Source organism: Tauraco erythrolophus, chromosome 1, assembly GCF_009769465.1.
Source record: "Tauraco erythrolophus isolate bTauEry1 chromosome 1, bTauEry1.pri, whole genome shotgun sequence".
NCBI lineage: Eukaryota > Metazoa > Chordata > Aves > Musophagiformes > Musophagidae > Tauraco > Tauraco erythrolophus.
The window spans coordinates 118,654,817-118,669,726 of record NC_141465.1 but is presented as its reverse complement, the minus strand read 5'-3'; the positions used below and the strand labels follow the sequence as shown (position 1 = coordinate 118,669,726).

The 14,910-nt window shown below is 40.8% G+C and overlaps 1 protein-coding gene across 7 annotated transcripts in view; it reads left to right on the top strand.

Moving 5' to 3' along the window:
• ATM (ATM serine/threonine kinase) overlaps window positions 1-14,910 on the top strand; it is a 77,306-nt gene continuing 62,396 nt past the window's right edge. For all 7 annotated transcript variants that reach the window (XM_086621701.1, XM_086621711.1, XM_086621707.1 and 4 more), the window contains exons 1-12: window positions 1-89; window positions 175-287; window positions 4,137-4,282; window positions 4,682-4,846; window positions 5,831-5,996; window positions 6,282-6,520; window positions 7,293-7,456; window positions 7,842-8,011; window positions 10,497-10,868; window positions 11,446-11,640; window positions 11,954-12,049; window positions 14,197-14,422. In XM_086621701.1, coding sequence (XP_086477827.1) covers window positions 18-89; window positions 175-287; window positions 4,137-4,282; window positions 4,682-4,846; window positions 5,831-5,996; window positions 6,282-6,520; window positions 7,293-7,456; window positions 7,842-8,011; window positions 10,497-10,868; window positions 11,446-11,640; window positions 11,954-12,049; window positions 14,197-14,422 — 2,124 coding nt within the window. In that variant the 5' untranslated portion in view covers window positions 1-17. The remainder of the gene's footprint in view (window positions 90-174; window positions 288-4,136; window positions 4,283-4,681; window positions 4,847-5,830; window positions 5,997-6,281; window positions 6,521-7,292; window positions 7,457-7,841; window positions 8,012-10,496; window positions 10,869-11,445; window positions 11,641-11,953; window positions 12,050-14,196; window positions 14,423-14,910) is intronic.

The following is a 14,910-nucleotide window of genomic DNA, read 5'->3' as shown; positions in this document are numbered from 1 at the left end:
TATTGTTAAACTGAACCATGAGTCTTGCATTACATGATCTGCTCATTTGTTGTCGTCGCCTTGAAAATGAGAAAGCTGCAGAGCGAAGGGTAACAAGTTTTCTTTTGGGGTGTGTGCCTCAATTAGCAATGAAGGGAATCATTAATAATTCTTTTTCCTGAAATACATTTTCAGAAGGAAATTGAAAATTTCAAGCGGCTTCTCCGTGATCCTGAAACAGTTCACCAGCTGGACCGAAATTCTGATTCTAAGCAGGGAAAGCAACTCAACTGGGATGCTGTATTTAGGTAGTTTCTTTTTTTCCTTTGTGAATGGTCGCAGTTTTCTTACATGGAACACCATTCTGTTGTTTATTGGGCCTATTTTAATGCTTATCTTTCTGAAAATTGATTGAGACTGCTTGTCAGTGTGTAAACAAGAAGCTACTTAACGTTAGTCTCTAAAGGAAGTAAATTTAAAATAGCCAGAAATGCAACACTTGCCACATACAAAAAAGGAAAATTAGCTGCTAGGAAACTAATAATTAATTGGGTGGTTGTTTTTCCTTACAATAATAATTGTTGCTTTCTTTTATTGAAAATTATCCTCTGCATCTGATTTTCAACATATAGTTCATATATAGATTATAGATAGCTCCTTAGAATTTTTTGTGTTACTGAGTTCAAGACACAATAGAAGGACTGTGGCTTGTGAATTAAAGCAGCTGTGCTGCGGTTTGTAGAGGCCCATGTTTCATAGAATCATAGAACGGTTAGAGTTGGAAGGGACCTTAAAGGTCATCTAGTTCCAAGCCCCCTGCTATGGGCAGGGAAACCCTCCACTACACCGGGTTGCCCAAAGCCTCATCCAGCCTGACTTTGAACACTTCCAGGGATGGGGCATCTACAACTTCTCTGGGCAACCTGTTCCAGTGCCTCACCACCCTCAATATAAAAAATTTCTTCCTTATATCTAACCAAAATCTCCCCTCTTTTAGTTTAAAGCCATTGCCCCTTGTCCTATCACTACATGCCCTTATAAAAAGTCCCTCTCCAGCTTTCCTGTAGGCCCCCTTTAAGTACTGGAAGGCTGCTATAAGAGCACCCCAGAGCCTTCTCTTCTCCAGGCTGAACAACCCCAACTCTCTCAGCCTGTCTTCATAGCAGAGGTGTTCCAGCCCTCGGATCATCTTCGTGGCCCTCCTCTGGACCTGCTCCAGCAGCTCCATGTCCTTCTTGTGCTGGGGCCTCCAGATCTGAACACAGTATTCCAGGTGGGGTCTCACAAGAGCAGAGTAGAGGGGCAGAATCACCTCCCTCGACCTGCTGGCCACACTCCTTTTGATGCAGCCCAGGATACGGTTGGCTTTCTGGGCTGCCAGCGCACATTGCCGGCTCATGTTGAGCTTCTCATCCACCAGCACTCCCAAGTCCTTTTCCTCAGGGCTGCTCTCAATCCATTCTCCGCCCAGCCTGTACTTGTGCATGGGATTGCCCCGACCCACGTGCAGGACCTTGCACTTGGCCTTGTTGAACTTCATGAGGTTCTCACAGGCCCACCTCTCCAGCCTGTCAAGGTCCCTCTGGATGGCATCTCTTCCCTCCAGCGTATCCACAGCACCACACAACTTGGTGTCATCTGCAAACTTGCTGAGGGTGCACTCGATCCCCCTGTCCATGTCACCAACAAAGATGTTAAATAGCACTGGGCCCAGTACTGACCCCTGAGGAACACCACTCGTCACTGGCCTCCACGTGGACATTGAACCGTTGACCACAACTCTTTGAGAGCAACCATCCAGCCAATTCCTTATCCAGTGAGTGGTCCATCCATCAAAACCATGCATTTCCAGTTTAGAGACAAGGATGTCGTGTGGGACAGTATCAAATGATTTGGATAAGTCCAGGTAGATGATGTCAGTTGTTCTTCCCCTATCCATCAATGCTGTAACCTCGTCATAGAAGGCCACCAAATTAGTCAGGCAGGATTTGCCCTTAGTGAAGCCATGTTGGCTGTCACCAATCAGCTCCTTGTTTTCTATGTGCCTTAGCATAGTCGCCAGGAGGATCTGCTCCATGATCTTGCCAGGCACAGAGGTAAGACTGACTGGCCTGTAGTTCCCTGGGTCGTCTTTTTTTCCCTTTTTAAAAATGGGGGCTTTGTTTGATATAATCTGCTGTAGGTGTACTACAAGATTGGACTGACCATGAATGTGATAAGTTCTTAGAGCAGCTGAGACCGTGTTAAATTTTGTGTTAAAAGTACCTCTGAAATAGTATTTTTCATAGGAAGGTGTCTGGTCAGCTTTCCATTATGTTTTTTAATTGGACAGCATTGGAATAGTTCTTGTTTCGTAGCTATACCAAAAATATTGTGAGAAGTATTTGATAAATTTTCTATGTTGCTTTTGAGATGGCCAATAATGTATTAGAAATAGATAGGAGGAATACAAAAATAGAGACTTGTTGTGGTTTAGCCCAGCCAGCTGCTAAGCTACCACGTGGCCTCTCACTCGCGCTCGCCCCCCACCTACCCCCAAGGTTGAGCTAAGAACAGGGAGAGATCACCCACCAACCATGGCACCGTGCAAAACAGGCTCAGCTTGAGGACAGATCGATTTAATTTGTTATCAGTTACTTCAGAGAGGATAACGAGAAACAAAGCCAGATCTTAATAACACCTTCCTCCCCACCCCTCCCTTCTTCCTGGCTCTATCTCCTCCCCTTCAGTGGCACAGGGGCACAGGGAATGGGGGCTGCAGGTCAGTTTGTCACACATTGTTTATGCCGCTCCTTCCTCAAGGGGGAGGACTCCTCACACTCTTCTCCTGCTCCAGCATGGGGCCCCTTCCCACAGGAAAGAGTTCTCTATGAACTTGTCCAGCATGAGTCCTTCCCGCAGGGTGCAATCCTTACCCATCGGATTGCTGCACTGTGGGCTTTTTCCCACAGAGTCACAGCCTCTTAGGGTGCAGCCATCTGCTCTGGCGTGGAGTCTCTTTCCACAGACTGCAGATGCATCTACTCCATTGTTTCAGCAGCGTGGGGTCCTTTCCCACAGGAGACTGTCTTCTATGAACTTCAGGTGCAGGCATCTCTGCTCCAGCATGGGGTTCTCCCATGGGCTACAGGTGGATCTCTGCTCCACCATTAACCTCCCAGACAGCGGGGGCGCCACTGCTGTCTCACCACAGGCTGCAGGAGAACCTCAACTCCGGCACACCTCCTCCTACTCCATCTTCACTGACCTGGTGTCTGCACAGTCATTTCTCTCAGATCTCAGTCCTCTCTCTGCTGCAGCCTCTCCAGGCCCCACTGGCGTGATGAACTTCATCAGTCCTGGCAGGATGAACTCCAAGCCACGCCACAGCAGCCACCTCCAGTTGAGCGGTGGTGGCCCAGCATGGGCAGCTGCCCACCTGGAGTGAGGGCAGCTTCCTCCCCTCCCCTGCCTGCCCCCTCTCTTCACTACAGCCCTTCCTGGCTCATGTTCCTTTATGCCCTTCTTAAATATGGCATTCACAGAGGCACTGATTGTCTCAGCCCTGGCCAGAGACTGGGCCAACTGGTTTTGGAGCCAGGGAAGCTTCTGGTAGCTCCTTACAGGGGCTATCCCTGCAGTCCCTTCCCCACTACCGAAACCCCGCCACATAAACCCAGCGCAAGACTCTATACCGAATACAAGTAGTAAGCCGGAAAATCTACTGTAATTGCCAATGACAAAGCCAGTGAAAAGTTTAATCTATTTTTAGATCTAAAATCTAATCTATATGTTAATTTTAAATGATGGAGAGATAGGACTTTAAGATTTTCCCTAATAAAAACAGTTAGGAGTTTTTATTATTTTGTTGTATAATGTTGCAGCATAAATAAAAAGACTTGGCATTGTGTTTTTTCCTAATTATAAATTGTATATTTAGCGTAATGTAAAGTTTAAAGGAAAGTTTTGTTCCTGTTCAAGTTGCTTTATCTTTAAAACTTAAAGCTCTTTTTATACATTATTTCCATCATGATTAGACTGTAATATATTTCAGTTGGTTTTGATAATTAGAATTGCAAGAAGGTCAAGCACTGACATTCTAGGCTAAAATAATATTTACCTATTTTACTTTAGTCATAAATGTGCATATCTTTGATTAATGTCTTTTACTTTTGAAGTATCTTGCAGAAATATTTCCAGAAAGAAATGAAAAACTTGCAACTGACAAAAGCAAATGCATCTGCTTCAACTCAAACTACCAGACAGAAAAAGATGCAAGAAGTTGGAAGTTTGGTCAAATATTTCATCAGATGTGCTAATAGAAGTCAGTAATATATATTCATATGGAATTACTGTTTTGTTTTGTTTTGGAGCTTTGAATTTTTATTCTGAGGTCAGTTACCAGGGTAGGATTTATCTTTCCCCCTTGCAGGTGTTTACCATTTAAATATCTTCATGTGAATCAGTCCTTTGTGCTCCTTCTCTGTCCTTGTTGATGTTTACAGTGCCTTTTTCTAATTATTCAATGTGTATACACCTGATATATCCGCTCATAAGTAATTTCTTTCTTAGAAACACTTTGATTAAGAAGATGATTCTAACAGAACTGTTTCTGAACTGTAGGGTTTTTTTTATTTTTAAGTAAACATTTACAAACAATTAATTCCAAATTTATTTGGCACACTTGGCATTAATTACAGTCTCACGTCTTTTCTTAATGTAGGAGGACCCAGACTGAAATGTCAGGAACTTCTGATTTATGTCATGGAAATTATAAGAGATCCAACAAGTTTTGCTGCTTATGGATCTGACTGTAGTAATATACTCCTGAAAGATATCCTCTCCGTAAGGAAGTATTGGTGTGAGATATCCCAGCAGCAGTGGTCAGGTAACATTTTTAAGCCAACTTACAAATGTCTTTTCGTAGTATAGGAGCATGTTTATGTGCATTTTGAGTTGTTTGACACCCTGTTGTGTGAGGTACTACACAAAATATGGAGTGAAATAGTATCAGCCTTGAAGGCTTACAGTTGAAATAAACAAAACAGCAAAGTTTAGGAATTGATTTTTTTCTTTCTGCATACTGTTTGTCGTTACTTACTGAAACATATGTACTTACATACAATCAGGTTATATATGCATGGTCTTCACAGGGCTTAACATGTATAACAAGTCCATGAAATGTATGTGCTGGGAATAGTCACAGTAAAACTGGTGTTGGTGGGCAGTTGTTTGCAAGTTATTAGATATTGGGTGGTATACTTTTGATATGGTTAATGTATTACTATTAAATTTTATTATCTGAGTTTTGTTGGCTTGTGAAGGTCCTAAAAAACATTGAATTGCTGTTGTTATGTTCATATACTGCATATAAAGGAAAAACAGAAAGCTTAAGATTTGAATAGACAAAAACAGATGCAGAAGTTGGGTAATGATATAACATGCAACCTGAATTTAGTAGAAATGCATACATAATTTTTCACTTTTCAGAGGATTGGTTTTGACGCCCACTGTGCTGAGCAATCAGTGTAGAGTAGAAGTTGAGCGTGGAAGTAGTTGTGAAAGTCGACTGTGTGGCTATAGCTACTTTGCTCAGTAACACCAAGCAGATTGTATCCCAGCTCAGAATGAATGTAACTTTGCTTCCAGGGTAGACAAGATCACATGTTTTGTTTTTTTCCCTAGTTAACTTTTGTGAATAATGACATGCAGCTGAATTGAGAATGGTGGTTTCTGTATATTTAATGCAATATTTTGCTTCAAGCATTTTTTTATGTAATCTTCTGTACTATGTATGTTTATATATGTATCTGTATACTTACAACATACGTACACAATATATCATATATACTTTTTTTCAATACATTTGCAGAGTTGCTGATCCTGTATGGCCAATTATACCTCAGACCTTCTGGGAAGATTAATAGAGTCTTGGTGGCTAGGATAATTCACACGCTTATGAGGGGATACTGCTTCCAAACGGATGGGTTGAATTCTGATATGTTTACCTTCTTTTCGAAAGCAATGCAGTGTGCAAGGTATGTTGCAAGTGCTTCTTTTGTATGCTAATGCCTACTTTTAGAGAATAACTAATTTATTTGTGATTAAACTTGAGTAATAGCAGGTAATACTTCTTTAGACATATTTTTTCTGTCTTTGAACACTAATTTAATAAATTCTTTAAAATATTAATAACTTCTGCATTTGTTAGGCAAATAGTATTCTGAACATAGTTTCTTGCTAGTATTTACATTTAAGCAATTCCTGTGAAAAGGAATAAGATTATTTCTTCTGAAGGTTTGAGTGTTTGGTTTATGTTGTAGGCAGGAGAAGAATACTGCAGGCTTGGATCATATTGTTGGAGCAATGAATGTCTTCTGCAATAAGTTTGCTGTCAACTGTCGCATACGGATTTGCAAAGTAGGGGAGGAAATTTTGCCTACAGTGCTTTATGTATGGACTCAGTATAGATCTAAGGATTCCCTGAAGGAATCAATAATTGAGTTATTTCGTCTTCAAGTTCGTATTCATCATCCAAAGGGTGCAAAAACTGAGGGAAAAGGTACAATAAAAAGCTCCTGTTTTGGTTTGGTTTGTTTTGTTTTTCTATTATTGCATGCGCTTGTTCAAATTATTGTGCCAACTTTCTGAATTTTTGTATTTTTGTATTGAGTCTTGGAAACTCATGAGAAAAAAATGAGAATGATAATTACTTTCAGTGGTTTTATGTTATAGGTTAATTTTCAGTGAAAGTGAAAATAAGTTTTCCAATTGTATGCACTAAGATAATATTAATTGTATTAAGTCCTGTGAAGGTTGATTTTTATTCTGGATTGAGTTTAGATTGCCACATGTATTCGTGTCTTACCAGGTTTATTTAAGTCCAGAGACCCACTCCTGTGGTCTCAGTCTGGCTTACTGTAAAAAACTGATCAGAGAACTTCACTCAGTAATTGTGTTTGTTTGTCATGGCCTCTTTCAGTTATAGCATCATTTTTTAATTTTTTTTTTGTTTTTTTTTTTACTTTGTCTGCAAATGGCAAAGAGTTTATAATTAGTCCAAATTTATTCATTGCATTTCATTGTAGTCTTTCCAGTTAGATAAAGAATTGTTTATTAGAAGCTTTGTTTCTATACATTGGTTAAATTATCTCCTTTTTTCACTCTTTTGCTTTATTCATTCTGCATTATAAGTCTTGTTTTGCAGGCCTGCATTTGTTAAGCTTTGTAGGCTTCACTCTGATTGTGGATGTATTTTGCTTTGTCTAGTTAGGTTTATGCATTCCATCAGGTGGGTTGTACGTGTTACCTTTTCGTTGGTTTTGCATGTACAGGTGCCTATGTCTCAGCAAAATGGCAAAGTATCTTACATAACCTATATGATCTGCTGGTGAATGAAATAAATCTCATCGGTAGTAGAGGAAAGTATTCTTCAAGCTCACGTAATATTGCTGTAAAGGAAAATTTGATTGAGTTAATGGCTGATATTTGTCATCAGGTAACACTTTTCTTTGAATACAAAGTTGACGATTTATTTACTGTGTTGTATGTTTTGCTTTTTAAAGTAATATGGCTTTAGCATTTCCTCAGAATCATTTACTGAAGTATTAGTACCTTTTGTCTGTGTTCTGTTGTATTTAGTTGTTAATTTTTGTGCAGTTTAGAAATGTGTGGACTCTAAATTATACTAGATTTCAGTAGTGTTGCTTATTAGACTATAAGCAGATGTTCTGATATAGTAAAGAATAATAAACAGTGATTCTGTTTGCCTCTTAAGAGGCTTTATACACAGTGAAAAATGGACCAGTTTACACTGACATTTTAGTTTTCCTGTAAATAAAACTTTTTTTTATTTGCATACTTTTTAATTTCTCTCTATAAAGGTTTTTACAGAGGATACCAAAGTTCTGGAAATTACCCAGTCGTATACTGTTTCACAAAGAGAGTCCAGTGATGAAACAGTACCGGTCAAGCGCAGGAGGATTGAATTAGGCTGGGAGGTAGTTCGAGACAACCTGCAGAGATCTCAGAAGGATTTTGATGTCATACCTTGGTAATAATATCTTTACATGAAACAGATATCACTACAGACATCTTTTTACATTTAAGCATTCTCCTGAATATGTTGCGCTTTCAAATTAGGTGTCTGCACATACTGTTGTTATATATCTATGCACTAAGCTTGGGTTCTCACAGCATTTGGAAAGTAATGAGAAGTGTTATTGGCATTCTTGCTTTAAAAACTTTGTATCTTTGGTTTCCTAAGAAATAACAAATGAGGTTTGGTAAAATGTGTTGTAGTGTATAAGATATTGCTGCCTCTGATTTTTTACCTGTCTTTTGTGCTATTTATTACTAGTCTTTACATAGTGTTGTGTGTGTGATCCAGGTTATGAGTATTAGGAAATTAACGTGAGATTTACCGCTGTCTTAAGCTGGCTGTGTCATAGGACAGCAACCATTAACAGTTTGGCGTTTTGGACTTGTCGTGGTTTTAGGCCAATCTGGCAACTAAACCCCACGCAGCTGCTCTTTCACTCCAGTAAAGTGGAGAGAAGAAAAATATAATAAAAGGACTGAGGGTCGAGACAAGAACAGAGGGAGCACCCACCAGCCATGGTCCCGGGCAAAACAGACTCAGCTTTCTTAAAGCAAAACAATTTATTAACAGTTACTTAAAAGAATAAAGACAGGCAAAACCAGTTACTTAAGAGGATAGAAAGAAAACAAGGCCAGATCTTAAAAACAACACCCCTCCACCCCCCTTTCCTTTTCTTCCCAGCTCTACCTCCTCCCCGCAGTGGCACAGGGGGACAGGGAATGGGGGAGTGCAGGTCAGTTCATTCCATGTTGTTACTGCTACTCCCCTCTTAAAGGAGAAAAAGTCCTTACACCATTTTCCCTTGCTCCAGTGGATCCCTTACTCACGAGGAAAATCCACAAACTTCTCCAGCCTGAGTCCTACCCACAGGATGCAATCCTTATCTCGAATTCCTCAGCCCCATGTTGGGTTCTTCATGGGCTGCGAGTGGGTCTCTGCTCCACTGGGACTGCCTTTGGCTGCAGGGGGGCCACCTGCCGTCTTGCCACCGGTTGCAGGGGAAACTCAGCTCTGGCACACCTCGTCCCATTCCATCTTTACTGACCTGGTGTTTGTGTGGCTGTTTCTTTCAGATCTCTGTCCTCTCTGGGTGAACTCGGCCCAGCGGGCACCCCGGGAGCGGGGCTCTCCCTGAGTTCCCCAAGCGGCTCCGCCACTGCCATCCTCAGTGGGCGGCGCCGGCCTGGCACGGGCAGCCACCTGGCCAGGCATGGGGGGAGCGGGGGCAGCACCCTCCTCCCCTCTCCTCGCTCCTGGGCCAAGCACACCTTTCCGGTTCCTTTGTCCCAGCTTAAATAGGGCAATTCGCAGAGGCGCCAATTGGCTCAAACCTCAAGGGGGATGGGAGTCCGATCTGGTGGGCAGCTCCTGCCACCAGAACCTCCCCCCCGCCATCAAACCATGACAGGACTAGTTCACAGTTTGTCATAATACCCAGCCTGAAAACTGTGGAAGTGCAAGGCCTGGTGTCTTAGCTTGGACCTTGATTGAGGGGTGTTTTGTTTGACACGAGAGACTTCTGATCTGGAGGTATAGCTACACATCTTCTTCCACTGACTACTGGAGGAGAAAGGACCCTGTAGCAGAAAGCATAGCAGGGAGTCAAGTCATTGTTAAAATACCACAGCTAGACTTTTCCAGAATTTACTAGTCGTAGTCCTAAGCCCAAGAATGTCGACTTTTTAGCTAAAATAGATGACACTGGATGTTTTTTTTTTGCTGTTGCTGTTCCTCTCTGTCTTTCTGACTTCTTTTGGAAACTGCTATACAAGATACCAGAACAGTGTCGCTGCTTGTGAATTGGGCCCTGAGCTGGTGTGGCAGGTTTGTGTGTGTGTATGTGTGTGTGTTTATTGCTCAAAGCATTGAGGCAAAGTGCCTATTTAGGATCCAACTGAGAAGTTAACATGCCATTCTGTGTGGAGGTGGCAATTTCCAAGAAATACTGTGAGTACTGTAATTTACTAGTTTGAGTAGAGTTGCAACCATTTCTATGAGCAAAACTCTTCCAGCTTACCATTCCCAATTTAACATTTTGTTCATTGATAAATTTTATTTTTCTTAAATGCAGAGATGTTGTTGTAATGTTTCCTGTTTATGTAATTTCACCCTTGAGGTCACTCCCTGGGTCAGAGTGTATAACAGGCTAGTGCGGAAGAAAGAGAAAAATAATTTTTTTGCCTGACGTTTTCTTCCATTGTGGTCAGAAATCAGTGAAGTCAGCTTGTAACAAACTATTAGTGATAGTGAGGCAAGCAGACTTTACAAGTGAAAACAGTAGAAATACTGAATCTTTAACCTTTGACAGCAAACAAATCAGCTCAATACTGGAAAGTATGAATGCGAAATGACAATCAGAGAATGCTTTGTTCATTTACTTTTGAAGGCGCAAATTTATGTGTATTTGATATTAATTGCTTCACCTTGTGTTTTCAAGGTTACAGATTACAGCTCAATTAATATCAAAGTATCCCATGAGTCTTCCTAACAGTGAGCTGCCTCTCTTACTCAATGTACTTCACCAGTTACTGCCTCAGCAGCGCCGAGGAGAAAGGACCCCATACGTGCTGAAGTGTCTTACAGAGGTAGCTTTGTGTCAAAAGCAGAAAACCGATTTGAAAAGCACCCACAAGTTGGAGCTCCAGAGAACCTGGGCAAAGATTTGGTCTCTCACCATTCGTAGCATAAGTTTCCAGCAAATTGAAGCAGAGAGCTTTAGGCTACTTGGAGCTATGATTGAAGGAAACCTTGTTGTAACAGATAAAGAACTCTGGAAGATATTTTCAGGACCTGCATGTAAACCTTCAAGGTAAAGTGGAAAGCAAGGATAATAATTTTGTGTCTGATTCACATTGCTCTTTACTGTGCAACCAAAGCCACTTTATTATTCAAAATAACAATATTGTTGTTGTGGCTGTATTTCTAGTAAAGAACTGCCCCCATTTGTGTTTTAAGTGTTTGAAATGGGCATCAATACATAAGTCTGAAAGCAGAGATGGAAGAGGAGAGGCAAGCATCTTCAAATTTAAAATTGACCTAAAAAATGTAAAGTGAACTAAAAATTTAAAACCTGTTTGAAAGAGATACTAATTTTTTAGAAGTTAAAAGGTATGTTTTCTGCTAAATATAGGTGTGTATAAATATACTCTGAAATGAGTATTCTGAAACAGTCTTTAAAATAGACCGGAGGTGTCTGTAATAACCAAAATGTGGCTTTTGGAAATGCAAAGATTCTAATAAAGGAGTTTTTCAGTGTGCGTGCGTATTGATTTGCTTGTGTACTTGCTGCTCCCTGAGCATGTGGAAATACTGATTTTGCTTTAGCGTGCTGATCCGTGATACCACGTTGTTTCTCACAAATGGCCTTTCTTCCATCTTTGTTACAGTTCTGCAGTATGTTGTTTATCGTTAGTGATGTCTGCCTGTTCGGTGCCAGAAAATTTGGACATAGGAATGGAACAGAGTAATTGTGAAAGAAATCTGGATTCTGTGTTAAAGGAGGCAATAATGAAATGGGTACTGTCCTGCTATTTGGAGGAAGAAGTGGAAGAATGTGCAGAGTTGCCTCCTGTGCTTTGCAGGTGAAGTCCTTGTGGTATAACTTTATATGTAAGCTCACCCTATAACACGAAAATTGCACAGGGAAAAGTGGATTTGCAGAATTGTATTATGGTAATGCTTTGGTAGAGTTTTCTGTAGAATATCACTTGGAATATAATTCAGTTATCTGTCTGTAGCATAGCAGATACGTGAACTATGTGTTAGAAATCTTAAGTGGAAGCTTAAGTTTCTTTGAAGATACATTGTTAATCTGGTTAATGTTTGGGTGTGCTTCAGGAATCCCAAGAGTTTGCCTTATTGCAAGAAATACAAAACAATTTTCTTTTTTTACAGTGATTTTCCTCATCTTTTATTACAAAAAATTCTTGTGAGCCTTACAATGAAGAACTGTAGAGCTGCCATGATTTTTTTCCAAAATGATGCTAAATGGTATGTTTTTAAATCAATCATTATAGATACTTAAGCTTCTTATATTTGACGTTTTAGCAAGCAGAGATAATGAAATACATAATTCCTCAAGCTCCTTTGCATCTTTCTGTACAACATCTTTCAGACTCCGTAAAAATAATAGTGCTTTTGCAATTTGTTAGAATGCTTTATGCAGACATTAAAATAGTATCTTGCTGACAAGTGAAAGGTTCAGGTACTGAACAAAATACCTTATAAGGAATATGTGTATCATCTCTCTTCAGCAATACAGCTAGACGTTTGCCTTGTTATTCATAAGTACATTTGGTATTTTTAACTCATCGCAATTATATTTTTCTAATAATTTGTAACTTTATACAAATATGTATTCATATTTGCTTTTTAACATTACCTTCCATTCTTAAGGAAGCATATATCTTAAGAGTTTTCTTGAAGATCGATGCTCAGTAGAAAGTTGGCGGGATGCTTACTGTCCATATGTCCTCATGCCACTCCACCTATATTTATGGCCTCAGCCACACGTTACTTCACTCTTATCAGTCACTCACTCTATAAATGCTGATGCATACGTTCAAGCTCTTGGACTGTATCCAGTTTCCTCTTAATGAAACTAAAATGTGTATAACTTGTTCTGATGGAAGATAAGACTATGCTAGTAGAAGTTAAAAATACTAATTTCAGGGGTTTTGTGAATTTCTGCTCCAATTGTGTAAAGTAGATTGAGGTCAGCCATCTTAACACAAAACAGCTGCTGGTGTATGAACTACAGTAGAACATATGATCATAGAATCATAGAATTGTCTGTTTGGAAGAGACCTTCAAGATCATCGAGTCCAACCATTCACCCTGCACTGTCAGGGTCCCTAAACCATGTTGCTCAACACCAAATCTACACGGTTTTTAAACACCTCCAATGATGGGGACTCCACCACCTCCCTGGGCAGCCTGTTCCAATACTTCACAACTCTCTCTGTAAAGAAATTCTTCCTGATATCTAACCTAAATTTCCCCTGGCACAACTTGAGGCCATTCCCTCTCGTCCTGTCATTCATAACATGGGAGAAGAGGCTGACCCCCATCTTCCTACAACTTCCTTTCAGGTAATTGTAGAGAGCGATAAGGTCTCCCCTGAGCCTCCTCTTCTCCAGTCTAAACAGTCCCATCTCCCTCAGCCGCTCCTCATAGGACAAGTGCTCTAAACCCTTCAGTAGTTTTGTTGCCCTTCTCTGAACCCACTCCAGCACCTCAATGTCCTTCTTGAAGTGAGGGGCCCAAAACTGGACACAGTACTCCAGGTGTGGCCTCGCAAGTGCTGAGTATAGGGGGACGATCACTTCCCTGCTCCTGCTGGCCACACTGTTTCTGATACATGCCAGGATTCCATTGGCTTTCTTGGCTGCTTGGGTACACTGCTGGCTCATGTTCAATCGGCTGTTGACCAGCACCCCCAGGTCCTTCTCTGCTGTGCAGCTTTCCAGCCACACTTCCCCAAGCCTGTAACGCTGCAGGGGGTTGTTGTGGCCCAAGTGCAGGACCCGGCACTTGGTCTTGTTGAATTTCATACAGTGGGCCTCAGCCCATCGATCCAGTCTGTCCAGGTTCCTCTGTAGAGCCTCCCAACCCTCAGGCAGATCAACACTACCTCCCAGTTTATTGTCATCTGCAGACTTACTGAGGGTGCACTCGATCCCCTCATCCAGATCATTGATGAAGATGTTAAAGAGAACAGGCCCCAACACTGAGCCCTGCGGAACACCACTGGTGACCGGCCGCCAGCTGGATTTAACTGCATTCACCACCACTGTCTGGGCCTGGCCATCCAGCCAATTTTTGATCCAGTGAAGCGTACACCCGTCCAAGCCATAGGCAGCCAGCTTCTGCAGAAGAATGTTATGGGAAACACTGTCAAAATGATATGTGTGCAGGCTTCATTTTTTCTTGCAATTTCTTCAGATAGAGCTAAAATGATAGTATCCACTCCACAATTAAAGTCACCTCAGAAATTAAAGATCAATGAGAGTTTGGAAGCACAAAAGGATAAAATATCTTATTTTGCTTTTGTTTATTTCTTGCATTTAAATAATAGTTTTAAAGACTTTTAAGTCGTATGCTGGCTGCTAAAGTAAAAATGATGTCTCTTCTTCAAGTGTGCAGCACTTGCAAGGGAAAGAAGAAAACAATTTTTCTGAAGTTGAAGAGCTGTATCTGCAGACAACATTTGATGAAATGGATATTTTCACTAACTTTGCAGTAAACGTTGCAGATAAAAACGTGACTGGTTCCAGACTTGCTATCAACCAAAATCTTAGAGAAACACTGAAGCACCATCTTTTAGCAATGTCAAGGAAGCTTTTAAGCAGCTATGCTCCTAAGGTAAGTTAGAAATTACTCTGATGTCCTTCTATTCGTTCTCCCAGACAATGTATTTTCAAGGAAAAGTACATCGATTTCATTCCTGTTGTGGCTAAAAATGAACCCCAAGCATTTTAAAAAATATATGCAATGATAAGAAATAGACAAGTCTGTATTTCTTTACATCATTCACAAAATATCCGTAGTTTTCATAAGTACGTGGGAATATGTAGAAGCTGTATAGAAGTGGAAGTGTGTGCCACATAAGTGGCACATAAGTTGCCACATTAACACTACTACCCTACTTTTTTGATGTTGGTGTCGACTTCTGTGCCCCTGTAATGGCTCTTGCCAGTTTTCAGCCAAGATAGCCTGAGGGGCAGAGATCTCAAACAGGTTTGTAAGCAGAGGCAGTTGTGTAAAGGAGTGATTGGAAAGAAAGCTGTGAATACGGGCTATATTAACAAGAGCACAGTCAGTGCTCATGAGAACTGACTATTCCCCTTTAC